The 18,922-nt window shown below is 49.1% G+C and overlaps 2 protein-coding genes across 18 annotated transcripts in view; one reads left to right on the plus strand and one right to left on the minus strand.

Annotated features, from left to right (window-relative positions):
- The window catches only part of Iffo1 (intermediate filament family orphan 1), a 13,730-nt gene extending 428 nt beyond the window's left edge, over positions 1-13,302 (plus strand). The window contains exons 1-11 of one of the 17 annotated variants that reach the window (XM_048787632.1): positions 1-410; positions 4,347-4,407; positions 4,536-4,631; positions 5,735-5,875; positions 6,149-6,157; positions 6,839-7,020; positions 7,148-7,268; positions 7,531-7,626; positions 10,939-11,069; positions 11,902-11,990; positions 12,216-12,353. The exon at positions 1-410 is cut by the window's left edge and continues 428 nt beyond it. In XM_048787632.1, coding sequence (XP_048643589.1) covers positions 1-410; positions 4,347-4,407; positions 4,536-4,631; positions 5,735-5,875; positions 6,149-6,157; positions 6,839-7,020; positions 7,148-7,268; positions 7,531-7,626; positions 10,939-11,069; positions 11,902-11,953 — 1,299 coding nt within the window. In that variant the 3' untranslated portion in view covers positions 11,954-11,990; positions 12,216-12,353. Of the gene's footprint in view, positions 411-4,346; positions 4,408-4,535; positions 4,632-5,734; positions 5,876-6,148; positions 6,158-6,838; positions 7,021-7,147; positions 7,269-7,530; positions 7,627-10,938; positions 11,070-11,901; positions 11,991-12,215 lie in introns of all 17 variants that reach the window. The other 16 variants (XM_048787633.1, XM_048787626.1, XM_015500715.2 and 13 more) reach the window with 16 other exon arrangements.
- An 865-nt stretch (positions 13,303-14,167) lies between these two features.
- Gapdh (glyceraldehyde-3-phosphate dehydrogenase) lies at positions 14,168-18,805 on the minus strand. Its single transcript, XM_015500718.2, has 12 exons — positions 18,725-18,805; positions 18,423-18,463; positions 16,256-16,355; positions 16,070-16,176; positions 15,827-15,917; positions 15,576-15,691; positions 15,403-15,484; positions 15,030-15,181; positions 14,869-14,947; positions 14,691-14,774; positions 14,516-14,613; positions 14,168-14,437 (listed from the first exon to the last, which is right to left on the minus strand). Exons 2-12 carry the CDS (start codon positions 18,443-18,445, stop codon positions 14,368-14,370), a joined length of 1,002 nt encoding a protein of 333 aa, XP_015356204.1. The 5' UTR covers positions 18,446-18,463; positions 18,725-18,805; the 3' UTR covers positions 14,168-14,367.
- Positions 18,806-18,922: the final 117 nt, after the last annotated feature.

Genomic DNA, 18,922 nt, shown 5'->3' on the forward strand with positions numbered 1-18,922 from the left:
CGCGACCAGGCCGTACAAACTGGCTTCATCAGTCCCATCCGGCCTCTGGGTCTGCCCCTGGGCGCCCGGCCGGCCGCGGTCTGTCCCCCGTCGGCGCGAGTGCTGGGCTCGCCCGCGCGCTCACCAGCCGGTCCCCTCGCGCCCTCCTCGGCCTGCCACTCGTCGCCCTCCACCTCCACCTCCACTGCCTTCTCCTCGTCAGCCCGCTTCATGCCCGGCACAATCTGGTCCTTCTCGCACGCCCGCCGGCTGGGGCCAGGACTGGAGCCCACGCTGGTGCAAGGGCCTGGCCTGTCGTGGGTGCACCCTGATGGGGTGGGCGTCCAGATCGACACCATCACCCCGGAGATCCGCGCACTCTACAACGTGTTGGCCAAAGTGAAGCGGGAGCGGGATGAGTACAAGAGGAGGTAGGGACCGGGAAGGTGGGGATAGGGCTCAGTGTCATGACACTTACAAGGGGTATGTGAATTGTGGGTTCCCAGACCAGGGCAATGGAGGCCCAAGAATCACTGTGAATAGCATAACAGTAGTTTATTGCCTTGTAATGAGGAGCTTTGGAAGGAATTGGATTCAGTGAGCCTAGAATCCACAGAGAATGCAGAAGTCAGACTCGTGACAAGAAGCATACTAGGAACAGAACACTGGAAAATTCATATTTTTCTCCTGGCATATCTCCCTGTCTCATGCAGGCTACAGTTGGTTCAGATGACTGTGTTAATTATAAAGGTTTTTGAGATACTACCGGACACCATTTGAGAGGGTATTGCATGTGGGGTCTGATTGCCTTACAATCTTCAGTCCTTGAGTTGGAAGATAAATTCCACCCACTGATCAAAAGTAGGAGGCAAAGAATATAGCTTTAAATTGGTAGGTTAATTTAAGTGAAATTGGAAGGGCAGAGGCTCACTGAGGGAAGGTCTGCACCCTTCATTGGTGATCCTGTTACTATCCAGGGTTTCCCCAAGGAATGTTCATGGAAACCAGGTTCCATACAAAAGGTTCCTAAGACCCCAAGGCATTGCTTGGAGCAGGTTAAAAAAAAATGGGAAAAGGAAGAGTAAAGGGAATTCCATAAGGTTAGGGCAAGGGATTGGTAGTTGCCATAGGGCTGGTGGTGAACTCTGGTGAAGGAAGTATGAGCAGAGTAAGCAAAGGGACTGAGTAAGGAAAAGTTAGAATATGGACACACCCTACAGCTGTAAGACAACTCAGGGCACGCCTAGTGTGTTCTGAGGATGAAGATTTGGCTTTCTGAGAGGAACCCTGCCCCAGTAGGGTAGCACAGGGATGAGGGGAAGGGAGGTGATGCCACAGTGTTGGCTGTATACTAGTTGGATTCCTTAGATGGTTGGTAACCAGGCTGATGCAACAGGAGCATAGGCTGAGCCAGTACTTTGGTTGAGGAAGAAAGATACTAGGGTCAGAAAGAGGCCTTGGTTGGGGACTCCACTCCCTTCTGAGCTATTGGGGCTCCTTGTGGGCAGGTTGGGGGACTACCTTTGTTGCCCAGTGTAGCAGGAATTGACATATGGTTTAGGTCTGGGTAAGGAGTGGCTGAATGTTCTGGGAAATTACCATTGGGTCTGGGGCTGACTTTCAGGGACTGGGAACTTGCTGGAGTCTACCATATCACAGATCAGCAGACTTTCTGAGGTTGTCCTGCTTCATGTTGGCTTCATTAGTTGTTGTTCATGTTATTATTGTCCTTGGGGGTTTCAGTTGTCCTAAACCCATCATCCAGGTGCCACCCAGAACAAGCCTGCCCCTGCCCTTGTAGGAGTTAATTAACACAGTCACCCATCAGTGGAACATGGACAGTTCTGGATTACATCCATAACCACAGAACAACTGCTCTTCTCAGGGGCGTATTTTTTTTTTTTTTATAACTGAAAAAGTATTTGTCCTTGGTCCAGCTGTCCAGGGCAGCAAAGAGTTATTCCTTGGGGATTGATTAGCTCATCATTTTGCAGCGTGTTGTTGTGCAGAGGGCCTCATAGCTGGAATTGTATGGTACGTGACATGGGCAGTACTCATTCTTCCACCCCAGATCCCCTGCCCTCATTCTGGTCTCTTTATAGCAACACTGTACCTCCTGTCTTTAGTGCAGAAGGCATGGGGATAGCTTTAGTATTAAACTGGGATGAAGCCAAGGCCTCCTGGGCTCTATTTTCAGTTCCCCTGCCTTATTTGATCTTTCTCCTGGGCCTCAGTTTTTCCAATACAGGAATGCCCCCTGCTTCAGATCAAGGCTACAGTCTATTTGTAGGAGAAATATGTGATAAATGCAGAATACACAAAAATTGCTCCGATCCTACCCACAGTAAGAGAAGCTTGTAAAAGATATTTGAATGGAGGTCAAAAAGTCTGGCTCAAAAGCAAATAGAATCCTAGCAAGCTTCTAGATGATTCATTTTTCAGACTTCTTACCCTTTAAGACTTCATTAATCTTCATCTTTTTTTTGTTTATTAATTTATTTATTTTTATGTGGTGCTAAGGATCGAACTTAGTGCCTCGCACATGGTAGGCAAACGCTCCACCACTGAGCTGCAGCCCCAGCCCCTAATCTTCACCTTTAATTAACTTCTTTACTTGTTTCCACCTGAGTTTTTTGGATTCACTGTCAAACAGTACATTTTGTCCTCCTTGATATATTCTGTCCAGGGTTGCTGGTCCCTGTAAATCTTGCTAGCTTTCTCTAGGGATTCATGGATGCCGGGCACATAAGGGTGCTATCTCCCATGCCTTCATGTTGCAAATGAAGAATCCAGAAAAGATAAGGGTCTTATATAAGAAAATAAATAGCCTGATGTTATCAGGGCTCTTCAATGCCAGAGCAAAAGGAGAAGGACATGTGAGGGGCTAGCGAGGAAAGCCAGGAGCTGGGCTGCATGGTGAACCAGCAGGGTGGTGGCCAGGCTGACTGCCTATTCTGCCAACTCAACTGGGAGGGGCAGCCGAGGTGATGCAGGAGTTATTATTAGGCATACTGCAGTGCGGCGATGATGTGGAACACAGGCAAGCAAGGAGACACGGGACCAGAGAGGGCAAGAAAGCAGAAACGATGGAGGGAAGGGATAGGAAGGGCTCACTCCTGACTACAGAAATAGTTCTCTGGGATTTCAGTGTCCTTGCTGTCCTCTTGGCTGCTTCCTCACCTTCTTCTTTTCTTCTTCTTCTTCTTTTTTTTTTTAATATATTTTTAGTTGATGATGGACCTTTATTTTATTTATTTATATGTGGTCCTGAGAATTGAACCCAGTGCCTCACACGTGCCAGGCAGGCTCTCTACCACTGAACTACAACCCCAGCTCATTACCTCCTTTCTTATGTTGAGGTTTTTCTCAGTGCAGTTTGCCACCTTTCTCAGACTAAAAGAAGGCTTTTCAGATCGTGTCAGGAAGTAATGAGTTTATATGAACAGGATTTGAGATATGTTGCTATTCCAACCAATTCTGTGGGGTTTTGAACTGACAGGGCCAAATCCTAGTACTGGCCTCCATTCCACTTCTGTCTCTGTGATGGAATAAGACATGTAGTCCTGGGAAGTGCCTTCATGCCCTGCCCTGTGGCCAGGAGTGTCTTCCACCCTCCTTATGGTCTTCCTCTGACTTCTGGGTAATGAGAGGTGCTACTTCTGGCTTTCATCCCCCCACTGCCGAGGTACAAGTTTGGGTGTATGGTAATCATTGACTTCTCACATCCACTGCTTGTGTGCTACTGGGGGACTTTGAGCTTCAGGGCCAGCCCTGTCATCTCTCTGTGGCTTCCTTCCAGGGGTTTTGGGTGGGGGAAGAACTTGAGTGTCTCCCACCAGGCTCCTGAGCAGCTCTGTTGATATAGCCTGTGTCCTGCAGATGCTTTCACAGGGTTAAATGGTCCCACAGGAGGCAGGGCAGCGGGCTAGACGAGCTCTGTTCTGGTGCGGGCAGGAGGCAGGAGACCGGATCTGTGCCACTGAAGGTGGGAGACAGGGCTGGGTGGGCCTGGTTGTCTGGTGTGGGCAGGAGGTGGGTGATGAGGCTGGCCAGACAGCTGGGGGAGCTGGGGCCCCCTGGGGATTGCCCTGCAAGGAGTCAGAGCAGGGGCAGATACTCTTAACCATAGTTTCTGGTGTGCGGCCTGGAGGTTCTGGGAAGGCAGCTGGTGAGCTTGGTCCTTGCCAAGGAAATGTGGAGCTGCCTGACAGCTGCAGCTGGCCACCAACTGACTGGCTACACATTCCTGTAAATCCCCATGTAGGGGTCCAGACCTGGGGTCTGAGCCAGAGAGGCTGGGAGAGGGAACTGTAGGGGCAGGAGGGACTCTGAACCTACGTTTTCTGTCTCTTCCCAATATCTGTCAGGTGGGAAGAGGAATACACAGTGCGGATACAGCTGCAGGAGCGAGTTTCTGAGCTCCAGGAGGTGAGGGTGGCTACCCAACTGCTACTGCTTCCTTCAACCTGGTGCCATTTCCTTGTCCCTTCTTATTGTCTTTACCCTTTTCTCTTATTGGCAGTACACTAATGTTCAGTGTTTCCTCTCTTCCATAGGAAGCCCAAGAGGCTGATGCCTGCCAAGAGGAGCTAGCCATGAAGGTGGAACAGTTGAAAGCTGAGTTGGTCGTTTTCAAGGGGCTCATGAGTAATGTGAGTTCAGCCTGTCACATTTGGGCCCTGCTGGGATACTCAGGCAGCTGGAACCAGGAAGGGTGACCTTACTGGCCTGTTGCTGCCCCGTCTGCCATTCCTCCCCTCACTTTGCTGTCCCTCTGGCTTTCCCGGGCCTTGATACCCTCTAATTAGATACAAAGATACAAAGAAGGAACAAAAGCCTTACATCCTGTCAGAGAGGCAGGATGGCCTGGTCATTTCTGGAGTTTGTTGGTAGTAAGTGTGAGCACAGCCTCTGGAGCCAGCTTGTCTGGGTTCTGATGCTGGCTCTACAGCTTTCCAGTGGTATGTCTGTGAGTCAGTTCCTTTACCTCCAAGTCCTCCTCAGCCTCCATAGCCTCATCCGTGGAATGGAGAAAATAAAGGTGTGTGCTTTGGAGGATTATCATAAAGATTTCAGTGTATTTGGAACAGTATCTGGCACATGCTTAAATGCTAAATGAGCATAGCTGTTATTACAGTACTTTCTCCACTCCACCCTTTATTTCTTTATTTATTTTTTCAGTATTAATGATTGAACCCAGGATCTTGTACATGTTATTCAAGTGTTCTACCACTGAGTTACATCTTAGCCCTTTTTGTTTTTATTTTGAGATGGGTCTTGCTAAGTTGCCCAGGCTGGCCTCAAACTTATTTGAACCCATGGCCCTGTATATGCCTGGCAAGTGCTCTACCACTGAGCTATATCCTCAGCCGGTCAAACTTGTGGTTCTCTTGCCTAGGCCTCCTGGGATTGCAGGTGTGTGCCACCATGCTTGGCACCTTCTTTACTTATAATTCCCAGTGGTCTCCTTTCCCTCTGGTAATGTAAGTTCCAGGAGGGTTAGGACTATGATTGGTTTCAGGGAATCCCTGTCTGTACCAGACTCTGGGCCATGCCCTTCAGAGAGCTCATTTGACCAGAGAGCCAGTCACATGGTGGTCCCAGTGTATGCTATGAGGAGGGGCCCCCTGGAAAAGAGTGTTCTGCCCAGGGGTTAAGAACTTCATGGACAAGGTATGATGAGAAGGGTGAGGCTTTTGCCAAGCCACTAGGGGTACTTGCTACCTCCTCACTGTTCTTTATGTTCTCTGGACAGAACCTGTCAGAGCTGGACACCAAAATCCAGGAAAAGGCCATGAAGGTAGATATGGACATCTGCCGCCGCATTGACATCACCGCCAAACTGTGTGATGTGGCTCAGCAGCGCAACTGTGAGGACATGATTCAGATGTTCCAGGTGAGGGGCCAGGCTATCATCAGCCAGTAGGATGGGGCGGGCAGATGAAGGAGCTTCCATTGTGGCTGGCCTGTAACTCAGGCTCTGCCCCTTTCCTGGGGAGCCTTGTCCTAGTACCAGGGCCCTCAGTGGGACTAAGCTGGGGGGCAAGGGACAGCCTCAGGAGAGGTTTTGGAAGCTGTCTCTAACGCCATCTCCCCCCTCCCTCTCTCTCTCCTCTGTCTGCTTCTCTCCTCTCTCTTCCTTTCATCTTCTTTCTTGCTTTCTCCATAGAAGAAGCTGGTTAGTTTGCTTTCATGCAAGTTTATTAATGTCCCAGTCCCAGTCTCTGAACCACACAGGTCCTTTGGCCATTGATTTTGACCCAATAGGCTCTTCAGCACAGATTTCTTCTTCCCTTTCTGTTTTCCTTGCTCTTCTCGTTTTCAATCTCTTTTTCTCTTTACTTCATTTCTTTCTCTCCTTTTTCCCACTGGCCTTCTAGATATGGATGCAAGTCAAGTTCTCCTTTGTAAATACTAAATCCTCATCCTCCTTGCAGCTTAAATCTTTATTTTTATTTGTTTATTTTGTAGTACTGGGGATTACACCCATATACCCCGCCCCCAGACCAAAACTTTTTTTTTATTTGAGTCATTTCATCAGGAAGTTTTTAGTTTTTAGAAAAAAAAATAGTTCCTCTTTAGCCATTAGACACATTTCTGTCCTTATCTTACTGCTCTATTTTCTCTATTTCTTCTTTTTCCTTCTCAGTCTTCAGGCTTGCCCCATCTGTGTGTGTCTGCCTGTCTCTTGGCAACTCTCTGTTTCTGTTCCTGTCATTGTAACTGTGTCTTTTCTCTCTGTCTGCCCCACCCTTCCTTTCCTGCTGGTTCATGCTGCTCCTCCTGTCCCACCCCCTGCCCGCTGCCTGGCCTCCCCCTCCTGCCCTTTCTCCTCATGCACCCGGCCTCGTCTCTGTAGTCTCTGCACTTGTCTCCCATTAAGGTCCCATCCATGGGGGGGCGGAAGCGGGAGCGCAAGGCTGCTGTCGAGGAGGACACCTCCCTGTTGGAGAGTGATGGGCCCCGCCAGCCCGATGGGGATGAGGAGGAAAGCACAGCCCTCAGCATCAACGAGGAGATGCAGCGCATGCTCAACCAGCTGTGAGTCCTGCAGGCCTGTCCTTATCCTTGCCCCCACACCAGAACCATCCTGAGGCCGGAGCTCCCCACAGTCTCCTTTTCTGGACAAGGCCCCACTGCCCTTGACACACGGGTTCCCTGTCTCTAGGAGGGAGTATGATTTTGAGGACGACTGTGACAGCCTGACTTGGGAGGAGACTGAGGAGACCCTGCTGCTGTGGGAGGATTTCTCAGGCTATGCCATGGCAGCCGCAGAGGCCCAGGGAGAGGTAACCACCCCTCCCGGCCTCAGGGCCCCTCAGCTGTACCTTTCCAGCCTGATGCCCTGCCTCTTCCTTTCCTCATTCCTCGCTCTACTCCCTTTGTGGCCTTCATCCTTTCCCTGTGTCTCCCCTCTTCCTTTATCCTTTTCTTTCCTCTTTCCAGTTTCCTCTAACCTGACTTTCTCTCTCTCCCTGCCTTGACCCTGTGGAATGCTCTTCATCCCGTCCTTACCTGGTTGGCCTCCCCTTGCTTCCCCTTTTCCTCCAGCAGCAGGAAGACAGCCTGGAGAAGGTGATTAAAGATACTGAGTCCTTGTTTAAAACCCGGGAAAAAGAATATCAGGAAACCATTGACCAGATAGAGGTAAGGACATGCAGGGCCTGTGCTCCAGGGATTTGCAGGGCTGCAGGTGTGTGTGGGGGGTCCCTCAATGTGGGCCTTAGAGTCCAGAAACTTCACTTTCTGTTATCTCTTGGCTGTGGTACCTCTGGTGGGTCCTTGAGATCTCATGCTCTGGAGGCGGACATGTGGGTTCAAACCTTGGCTCTATCACTTTTTAACCACTCAACTTTGAACAAGATACTTGTTCTCTTTGAGCCTGTTTTCCTTGTCAAATTGGGATCCAAATAATCCCACCCCCACAGGGTGGTTTGGAAGAATAAATGAAGCAGTTAATCCACACATGGAACTCAGGGCAGGATCTGCTGTCGTGAGGACACCACAATGGCCTTTGTTTGATTTGGTTATCATCAGCACTGTCAATGCCGCAGCACTCAGGGATGACCCTTCTGCCTCCTCCTCCATCATTCCATAGCCCTGGGGACCCCTGTAGAGATGGTTGTTGAAGCTGGTGCTTTAAGTAAGATTCCAAGTTTCAAGATGGATTGTGGTGCCACAGGATGGAGGTTGCCATTCTGTAGAGAAGAATGATTGGATGGGACTCCCACGAGCGTCCTGTCTAAGTGTGTAATGGCCCTTGCCTGGATACTGCGGTGAGGAAAAACAGGTAGACTTCCAGCTCAACCTCTCTTCAAGTCCTTGTGGCATGTCATTCCTGTTGTGCTCACTCTGCCTGCATTTTGAGAAGGAAGTTGAGAAATTCTTTTCCTACATCCTCATTCTCTCACTACACATCAAACAGTCCTGATTCTTGAAGTAAAAAAAATGTTTTTTTCAGCTTTTGTTTTTGGCCTAGGCAGAAAAATGCTGCTTGAAAGTCACAGCCAGAGTTTTGTTACTAGCTAAGGCCATGGTGGGGAGAACTGATCTCCACTCTTCTGAGTATGCCTTGTTATTTCTTCCTTCTCTCCCTACCTCTTTTGGATGATAGGCTTCAGCATATCCAACCAGGCAGGGGTCTTATTGCAGTGATCTGCAGCTGCCATCTGTTTGGCGGGACCCTTAACCAGAAGTGTCTAGTTGAAAATATGACCTAGTAAGAAAGAGAAGAATATCCTCTAGAGAAGCATGCCTTTTAAGCTGTTCCTGAGTCATCTTACAGCAGAAGGACAGGAGGGGCAAGTCTGGGGAAGCTGACATGGTGGCTTTGGTTGCAACGTTGCCCCTGGTGATCCACCTAGAGCTTCTGAAGTGCCTTTATCTTTGCAACCTTTGATCTCAGGGCCAGTTTCATTATTTGATGGTAAAGCCAGGGCCCAGGATGGTAGGTAGGAGGGAGTTTTTTCTTCTGTACCCTCTGGCTTTCTCCACCTGTCTCATCCTTACCACCCCTACCACCCTGCCTCTGGTCACCCACACCTATTCTGGAGATTGATATTTATTTATTTATTTATTATTTTTAGTTGCCGAGGGACATACAAAAATGTAGAGACTACTTCTAGCAGTACTAGACTTGTATTTTGGTAGAATATTTTTGTTTTACCTCCTTCTTCCTTGTTCCCTTCCCTTCCTTCTTCCCTCCCTTTCCTGTGATGGATTTTAGCCTCTGCCTCGGCTTCCTGAGGAGGAAGGGCTGGGTAGAGGTGGCAGCTGATCTGAAGGAGAGTTTCAGCATCATGTTTTCCTCCTAGGTGGAATAGTTAGTACATCTTGCTCCTCTTGGTACTGTGCCTTTCATGCCATCCTCACTAGGGCTTCCAATCCACCAGCCACCATCTCACCCCAGATGGCACTCTCTGCTGTCCCTTTTGTCTGGCCCTATGACCCATTTCCTCCTTTCTTCCAGTTCTCATCCTCTTTTCATCCAACTCAGATTAGTATGGGTGGCTTCTGCTCTGTGCAAATCACATTCTTCACGGGCCCTTTCCTTCTCTTTCTCTTTGCTCTCCAACAGTCAAGCCAATCACCTCCAAGAAGTTTGATTCTTGTCCCCTTCTGGCCCCCTGGCCTTTGTACCCCAAACAAAGGCAGCCAGATTGTCTCTGGCCCAGATCCTTCTCTGCTTGGCCCCACCTCTCACTCTGTCTCACAGTCAGATTCTGTCTGCAGATTTGAGTTCTGGGAAGAAGACCATCTTCCCTTGATTCCAAGCCTCTCATTTTCCCACATAGAATGATTCTGAAGTCAGGTTATATCTTATAATTGGTAGGACATTCAGTGTGGCAGTCTTTCTTTTCAGTGTCTGGAAATGACTTATAAGCGAGAAATAAAGTAAGGAGGAGAAAATGGTAAGAGAATTGAGACTCTTTGAATAAATAGCACAGTCAGGTTTTCCTCCTATTTGTTGTGAATCTTACAGATACTTCACTGAGTTGATTAATTCTCATTGAGGGAGTGCTGGACACACAGACATGAGTAAGACCCTTGAAAGCCCTCAAAGGAGCTACAAGTTAGTAAAGGAGGTTGGCTAGAGCCAGCATCACACAGGAAATGTGGGATGAGCTGAGCCCTGTGGGAACCCCAGGGAGGGAACAAGGGCATTCACAGGTGGCTGCCCCAAGCAGTTTAGAATGTTGATCTCCATTCCTGCCCATGTTGACATTCCTTTTCTCTTTGCTCATGTCTATCTTTTAAAAGCATGGAGGCCTGGCTGAGGTTGTGGCTCAGTGGTAGAGTGCTTGCTTCACATGTGTGAGGCACTGGGTTTGATTCTCAGCACTGCATATAAACAAATGAATAAAATAAAGTTCATCAACAACTAAAAAAAAAAAAAAGAAGAACGTAGGCCTACAACAGATACCCTTGTGTTTTTCTGTAAGCAGAGATTCCTGAGAAAAGGATTGTTTGGTGGGGGTGGGTGGAATACTGTTTGGTGATAAGAGCACTTGCCTAGCATTTGTGTGTGAGGCCCTGGGTTCCATCTCCTGCACCATGGAAAAAAAAAAAAAAAGAAAAAAGTTCTGAGGAAACTATTGTATAGTTTGGTGCTTTCTGTCTCCATCTGATTTTTAATTTTTTAAAAGTGATTGAATCATTCTCTGTCTTTAAAAAAAAAATTTTTTGTAGTTGTAGATGGAAGAATGCCTTTATTTTATTTGTTTTTATGTGGTGCTGAGGATTGAACCCAGTGCCTCATGTATGCCAGGCAAGCGCTCTGCCACTGCGCTACAGCTACAGCCCCATCTGATTTCTTTTTAAATCTGAGCCTTCAACCATGGCTTCCTGGATCCCTGGTCCAGCTGGTGCTCTTGGCATGTTAGCCTCCTGATCAAGGGAGCAGAGGTACTATTGCCCTGGGCCTGCTAACTCTGGTGGCCCTGTCCTGCCCCATCACAGCTGGAGTTGGCCACAGCGAAGAACGACATGAACCGGCACCTGCATGAGTACATGGAGATGTGCAGCATGAAGCGGGGCCTGGATGTGCAGATGGAGACCTGCCGCCGTCTCATCACCCAGTCTGGAGACCGGTAAGGGCCTGCTTGGAGTGTAGGGCCTGCCTGCTCTTCTGAGTACCTGCCTTCCAGGGTGATGCAGGAAAGGAGTGGGGGAGCAGAGCCTTCTGACCAGCAGGCCCTAAATACCCTTGGGTAGTACCTACTTTTTTTTTTTTTTTTTAAGTACCTTTATTTATTTATTTTTATGTGGTGTTGATTATCAAACCCAGTGTCTCACATATGCTAGGCAAGTGCTCTACCACTGATCTACAATTGCAGCCCAGTATCTGGTTACTTTTGATGTGGGGCTGTCTTTTGCGAGTCTCCTGGTATGTCTGGCCCAGATGGACAGCTTTTTCTTCCTCCCTTCAGTACCATCACCTCTAGGGGTTTTATTGGTTAGACACAGCTTAAAAACTAGCAAGGAACACAGAGGGATGTGGGGTGGCAGATTTTTATCTAAGGTCAAAGCCACGATTTGTGCATTTGATTGACCCTGTCTGTATAAGTTATGCCTTACAAAAGAGTAAATTTTACAAACCATAAAAATTCTACAAATAATCTGGGTGCACTGGTGTTTATCTGTAGTCCCAGTGACTCCAGAGACTGAGGTAGAAGATTGCTTGAACCTAGGAGTTTGAGGACAGTTTGGGCAACATAGTAAGACACTGTCTCAAAAAAACAAAAACAAAAATGTCAAACAAATTACAGGGCTAGGGATGTGGCTTAGTAGAACACTTGCCCAGCATGCATGAGACTTTGGGTTGAATTCTCAGCACAACAAAAACAAAACAAATTACATATATACATAAAGCGGGGTACCTAAGGTTAGTATACTCAGTTGGCATCTCTTATTTTTTTTAAGGTTTGAATTATATGCATACATAATATCTCAGGTGACATCTCTTATGCTGTGACTTCAGACATTTCTGACTGCTGAAACTCTCAGAGCCCGTAAGATAAAAAGCAGGGACCATTTCCCCCATCAGGGCAGTGTGGGAGAGGATTCTTTCTCTCCTCCCTGCATCCCTCGCCCTGACTCCATCCTTAACCCAATGGTCCCCTGCTCTCACCAAAGTGTTTCTCCTACCTGCTAAAGGATAAATCCCTGGGAAGAGGCATGCCAGCCCCATCAGGCCTTCTGTTTGCCCCAAGATAACAACTGGCGTTTTCTTCTAGAAAGTCTCCTGCTTTCACTGCGGTCCCGCTTAGCGACCCGCCGCCACCGCCAAGCGAGACTGAGGACTCCGATCGCGATGTCTCATCTGATAGCTCCATGAGATAGGGACCACCTCCATCTTGGCTCCCCTGTGCCCCATCCTGCCAGAAGCTCAACGAGGCCCAAAGCTGGGGGTTCATGGAGGGGAAAACCATTTGTACTACCACACCAAACCTGGCCCTGGGGCCTGTGTTGCTCCTCTCTCAGGCTTCCTCCCTTGGTTCTTGGCCTCCCTAGAGTTCTGGGATGTCGGGGGCTAGGCTTGGCCCTGCCCTTCCTGGGCAGCTCCCACTGCAAATGGGGCTCTCCTGCCTTCATGCGTGGTGTCTGCTACTTCCCCATCTTTAAAAGGCCAAGAGTGCTCATGGCCTTTCACCTTTTCTATTGTGTAAGGAATGTGAATGTGGGACCTCCAACTCTGGGATCTAGAGCCCGCTGTCTTTGATTTTGTACTGGTGCTAACTGGCCCAGGCACTGGTATGAAGTGGATTCAGCTAGAAGTTCCCTAAAGGATTGTATAACACATGCAGTTGGACAGGACTTCCCTTCCTGGTATGGATAGAGGGAGGTGGTACTGGATAGGTATGCTGTCCTGCTGTCCATGTTCTCATGGCTGTCCACCTGCCAACTGTAGTGTATGTGACTGTAACCTTCCCTCACAGAGGGAGGCACTGTGCATTAAAGGGGCCTTTATGCCCTGGACTGGGTGAGTTACCCTGAAGGATGATAGCTCTTATCTCCTGGTCTCTGCTGAGTGAGTGACAGGAAAAAAAAAAAAAAAAAAAAAAAGAAGTGAAGCAGCTCTGTCTATGTGCCTGCATTCAGGGTCTGTTTCAAGTGTTGGCTGAAGATGTGGCTCTTCCTTGTCTCATTCACCAAAACCAACAGGCTGATATGTCTGACTTGGAAAAGCTTGAGAAGTGGAGAGATTCAATTCTGAATACCTCAGAGGCTGTGCTGGCATTTGAATGGAGTCTTTAATAATAATCAAAGTGGAGAATATTTATTGAACACTTTTGTGTCACCGATTCAAGCCCTTTAACTATAGAATCTGAGTTCTGTATTGTTTTTTCATCTCCATTTCACAAAATGATGTACAGAAGTTACAAGTAATTTGCCCAAATAGAGCCTCCAAGTGGCAGAGCTAGTTCACCAGCTCCCAGCCTGTGCTACTACCTACTAGAAGCTAGAAGAGGTAAAACCTTGTTTTACTGACATTTTAATCATGTTTAGTTTTACGTAATTTAAAGACCTAAGCTGCAGGATGCAATCATAGCCTCATCTTGCAGTTATTCACACATGAAGGTATGAGTGGAAGAACTAGAATTGCATGCGGGAGTCTCCATGCAGCCTACTACATACTTCACAAGCCTGTCAACCAGTCAGGCTCATATACACAACTCCAAAGTCCTGACATAAATATTACCTTTCCTAAGGGTACCTGAAAGAATAACTGAGGGCTGGGGGTGCCTAGCATGGGTAAGGCCAAGTTCAATCCCCAGCACCACCAAAAAAAGAAAAGTAAAAATAACTTTCTGACAGAGGTAGCAGGTGAAGGGCCTTTCAATATTCAGTTTGCTTCATGTAGCACCCAGAGGGAAAATGTAAATGAGGAAGGCATATATATGTAATAGTAAGGATAGCTGGCACCTGTAATTGCAATGACCCTGAGGGCTAAGATAGGAGGATTGGGAGTTCAAAGCCAGCCTCAGGAAAAGTGAGGCTGCTAAGCAACTCAATTTCTAAATAAAATACAAAACAGGGCTGGGAATATGGCTCAGTGGTTGAATGTGTGCTTGAGTTCAATCTCAGGCACTTCCCCACCCCCACCAACCCAAAGGATAAAGGTCAGGTCCCACTCCACACACATTCCCATCTTCTCATTCCCTTGACCAAAGAACAGACAGGTGGCTGGGTGCAGTGAACTTTATTGATGGTATGTGACAATAAGGCTCCCTAAGCCCCTCCCCTTCTTCAGGGGATCTAGGATGGAAATTGGGAAGGGGGGAGATTCTCAGTGAGTTGAGGGACTGAGTTAGGGGCAGGGACTCCCCAGCAGCTGAGGGCCTCTCTCTTCCTGTGTTCTTGCTGGGGCAGGTGGTCCAGGGGCTCTTACTCCTTGGAGGCCATGTGGACCATAAGGTCCACCACCCTGTTGCTGTAGCCAAATTCATTATCATACCTAGAAGGTGAATAAGTTGTTAAGAGCCATATTTCTGAGCCAGCCACCAGGTCTGTTCCCCCCACCCAGGTTACATACCAGGAAATGAGCTTAACAAAGTGGTCGTTGAGGGCAATGCCGGCCCCAGCATCAAAAGTGGAAGAGTGGGTATCACTATTAAAGTCGCAGGAGACAACCTGGGGAAGGAAGAGAGTTAAGTATGGGAATCCACCTCTGTTTAATAGGGCAATTCCCTGTCCTATCAGACCAGTACCTGGTCCTCCGTGTAGCCCAAGATGCCCTTGAGGGGGCCCTCTGATGCCTGCTTCACCACCTTCTTGATGTCATCGTATTTGGCCTAATGAGGTAAAAATAAGATGGATGTTCATTTTCCAAAATCACTGTTTTACCAGACAAAATCTCAGTCCACCACGTTTCCAACCCAAACATACAGCTTTCTCCAGGCGGCAGGTCAGATCCACAACTGACACATTGGGAGTGGGCACACGGAAAGCCATGCCAGTGAGCTTCCTGTAGACAGGGGGAAGCACTGTCAGCTCCAGGTGCTCCTGACCCCCTCCCCTCTATTCCCCCAGGTACAGCAAAGCCTTACCCATTCAGTTCAGGGATGACCTTGCCCACAGCCTTGGCAGCACCAGTGGATGCAGGGATGATATTCTGGGCAGCCCCACGGCCATCACGCCACAGTTTCCCAGAGGGGCCATCCACAGTCTTCTGAGTAGCAGTGATGGCATGGACTGTGGTCTGGAAAAATGGAAGCGCTGATGAGGCCCCTCCGAGTATCCATCACACCAGCCCTCACTCAGCCTCCTTCCTCCCCCTTGGGAGGGATGGAGGGATAGATTTGAGCCAGTCCCTTAAAACCCCTAGTCCTGGAGCAGGAACTAAGTATGGAGAAGGATCCAGCGATCCAGCCCTGGGTGAGAATTAATCAGCTCAGATCTCATTTCCCACCATCTACATACCATGAGTCCTTCCACAATGCCAAAGTTGTCATGGATGACCTTGGCCAGGGGGGCTAAGCAGTTGGTGGTACAGGAGGCATTGCTGGGAAGAGAGGAAAAGTCAGGGAAGGCATGCACACAGCCTTACTCTCAGCACTGCCTGCCATTTCCCCAATGCCCTCTGCTGTCCTTACCTGACAATCTTGAGGGAGTTGTCATACTTCTCATGGTTCACGCCCATCACAAACATGGGGGCATCAGCAGAAGGTGCAGAAATGATGACCCTTTTGGCACCACCCTTCAAATGAGCCTATAATCGAAGGGGTTGGTTACAAATGTATGTTCTGCTTTTTTTTTTTTTCCCCTGGTTAAGTCGGATTCCCTCTTGCTTCTAGCTACAAATTCAGGGTCAACTCTCCTCCTATTTAGCCTTCTATCCACTTACCCCGGCTTTCTCCATGGTAGTGAAGACACCAGTGGACTCCACAACATATTCAGCACCAGCATCACCCCATTTGATGTTGGCGGGATCTCGCCTAGGAGAGAGGTAATAGGACGAAGTTCAGGCATGTGATGTACCGTGTACCTGAGGTAGGTACTCTATCCCCAAAGCAAAATCCCCTGATCCTGCTCTGTGCAAAATAGGCAAGGAAACAAAATATAATCTCGTTTTGTCTTCCACACTTACTCCTGGAAGATGGAGATGGACTTTCCATTGATAACAAGCTTCCCGTTCTCAGCCTTGACTGTGCCATGGAATTTACCATGGGTAGAATCGTACTGGAACATGTAGACCTGGGGAACAAGTTGAGGGCATTAATACAGTTGCCTTAAGTACGCTGCTCCTCCCACCACCTGCAAGGGCAGCACCCACCATGTAGTTGAGGTCAATGAAGGGGTCATTGATAGCGACAATATCCACTTTGCCAGAGTTGAAAGCAGCCCTGGTGACCAGGCGCCCAATACGGCCAAATCTGAGGTGAGAAGCAAGAAAGTATGAGTAGGGAATTATTGTGGATAGGGAATAGATATGCTGATTCATCCTTTTCCAGAAAAAATAGTTATCCGTAGGTATGTATGGGGAATTGATTCTGGAAAAGGATCCTCCCCCCATATCAAGATCTGTGGATGCTCAAATCCTTTACATAGAATGATGCAGTATTTGCATATAATCTGCAATCCTCCTACATACTTTAAATCACCCCTAGGTTAACTTTTAATACCTAAACAATACCTACACATAATTTCATTTATGTGGATTCAGTATAGTACTCAGTAGACAGGAATTTCAAGTTTTGTTCTTTGGAACTTTTATCTAATTATTTCCCCTGCGTTCTTTTCCATCAAGTTGGTTGATGTGGAACCCTCAGACATGAGCAGCCAACTGTACATAATTCCATCCCCCCAAATACTAAGAGGTCTAATTTTATCTTCCTTGAGCAAGTCTGCCAGGCTGATCTGGTTTTCCAGCATGGTCATAAAGTGAAGGCTCCTTTCCTGCCCAGGAGATAACTAGGCTTGAAGACTTGCCTACCCCCCAGTCATCTCAAATCCTTCAAGAAGTACTAATGTAGGACAATGCCACCCACAGCATGGGCACAAGCTTGGCACATGGTATTTATCATTCCGGCTTCCCATTCCCTGGGAAGGCTTATTTCTGCCTGGCCTGGATTCAGGCTACACCCTCTGTGCAGAAAAGACTTGTATACTCAGCATCACCAAGCTCAAAGGGCAAGAGTAAAGGTCAGACAGAATCTAACTGGACAGGGTATAAGTCCACCCCTTCTCCAAGTCCCTCCTACAAAAGGGCGAGGTTAAGGTAAAGATATGGAGAAAACCAGTTGGTCTTCAGCACTCTAATCCCAAGTCTCTAATTTGCTAAACTACCTGCCCTTCGTTGCTAAAATCAGCAGTGGGAGCAACAGATGTGTGGGTAGTGGAAGGGGGTGGAGGAGAGCAGAAGCCCAGGCTCCTACCTACAGAAAGGTCAGGCAGCTATATTTAACTTCAGATCAGGGTGGAGTGGGGAGATCTAGTTTCTGGAAGATGGAATGGGAAGAAGGGCAGGATTCTCAAGACCCACAGACACCTAATACCCCCCAGTGACCTTTATAGTGGCCTTTAGGGTTAGGGTAGCAGCTAGGCTGCCAGAGCAAAAAAGGCGGTGAGAATGAGCGCTGAGCCAGTGCAAGGGAAGGGGCTGCTGCTATGGGAGCCATTTTGTGGTGTAAATTTTCTTTTCTAACCACGGTGACTCAGCTCCCCCAGTGTGGCACTAAGCCATAGCTACCACACCTCTGGGGTAGGGAGGACAACAGGGTCTCCATGAACCCACTTCTTTGATTCATCAGAGAATTGTCTAGAAGCAGCATCAGGCCTGAGAAGAAATTTGGCTTGATGCTTGAGGGCTGCGTTGTGAGGCTCCGTTCTTTTTGAGAGCCAAGAAAGGGGGAAAGCCTTGCATCACCTGGTTTACCGGATAAAGGAGACTCCACCCTACTAAGGGAGGAGTGAGAGGTTAGTCACAGGCAAGGGCGGACAGAGTAGCCAAGGAAGGTTTCCTAACGGTGGTTCATTCATTTCCTTCCCCGTTGCAACATGGCGGGCCGGTGGCCACAAGTAAAACTGATGATGCGCAAGCCTTGCAGCTAGCATCCCAGGGTGACAGGCGGGAGGGAGAAGGACGTGGGGGGAGGGGCTCTTCCCCGACACGTGACCCACAGGGCGCGAAAGGAAAGAAAAGAAGCCCCAGCCAGGGGATTAGGGGATGGGTCCCGAGTGAGAACAGGAAAGCCTCCCATTTGCCCGAGGTGGTGGAGGGAAAGGTAAAGGTTCCCCAGCTACAAGCTGGGGACAGGAGCCCCTGCCCGAGCCTACACTCGGTCTGCGCGCTGACCTTGAGCTCTCCTTGGGGTGAGGGCGCTACCCACCCACCTCGCCACGCGATTTCAAAGCCCCTGGCCTCGGCCAGACTTGCAGATGCAATTTCTGTGGGGGCGGCTGCAGCCCGGGGCCCCACCCTAGCCCAGCCTCTAACTTACCCGTTCACTCCGACCTTCACCATCGTGTCTCAGAGATGCGACTGCGAAGGGAAGAAAGGAAAGCATCAGCGCAGTCCACGCGGCGCCAGGTTCCGGGCCGCTGACCCTCCCTCCCCTCCCCCCCAGGGCCTCCATGTCCACATCGCGCCTCCTCACGTCCTCCTGCCCCTGCAATGCGGAGGCCCCACCCGACCCAGCTCGGTTCCGCCCCACATCAAAGCCGCTAAAACCTTGGACCGCACACACTCCCTCTCCCGGGTTCTGATCATCCCAAGCCGCTAGTAGCTGCTTTTCGTTTTCACCTGGCACTGCACGAGACGGGAAGAAGTGGCTGCCTGTCGAACCGGGAGGAGCAGAGAGCGCCGGCGGAGGTTGCAGTCCCCCTTTATAGGAACGGAGTGGGGGGTGGGAGCTGGTGACGCGAGCCCCGCCCCCCGCCCGCTGGCCCAGTCGCTGCCCAAGGGAGCTGAGGCCTGAGCTACGTGCGCCCGTAAAACCAA

The sequence above is a fragment of the Marmota marmota genome, unplaced genomic scaffold (assembly GCF_001458135.2).
Source record: "Marmota marmota marmota unplaced genomic scaffold, marMar, whole genome shotgun sequence".
NCBI lineage: Eukaryota > Metazoa > Chordata > Mammalia > Rodentia > Sciuridae > Marmota > Marmota marmota.

Excerpts from the sequence above, each read along its gene's own strand:
- Gapdh (XM_015500718.2), bottom strand. The coding sequence starts at position 18,445 with ATGGTGAAGGTCGGAGTGAACGG. Across the intron at positions 16,177-16,255 it reads TCATTGACCTCAACTACATG|GTCTACATGTTCCAGTACGA; the intron begins GTGGGTGCTGCC and ends CTTGTTCCCCAG. Across the intron at positions 15,918-16,069 it reads TCCATCTCCATCTTCCAGGA|GCGAGATCCCGCCAACATCA; the intron begins GTAAGTGTGGAA and ends CCTCTCTCCTAG.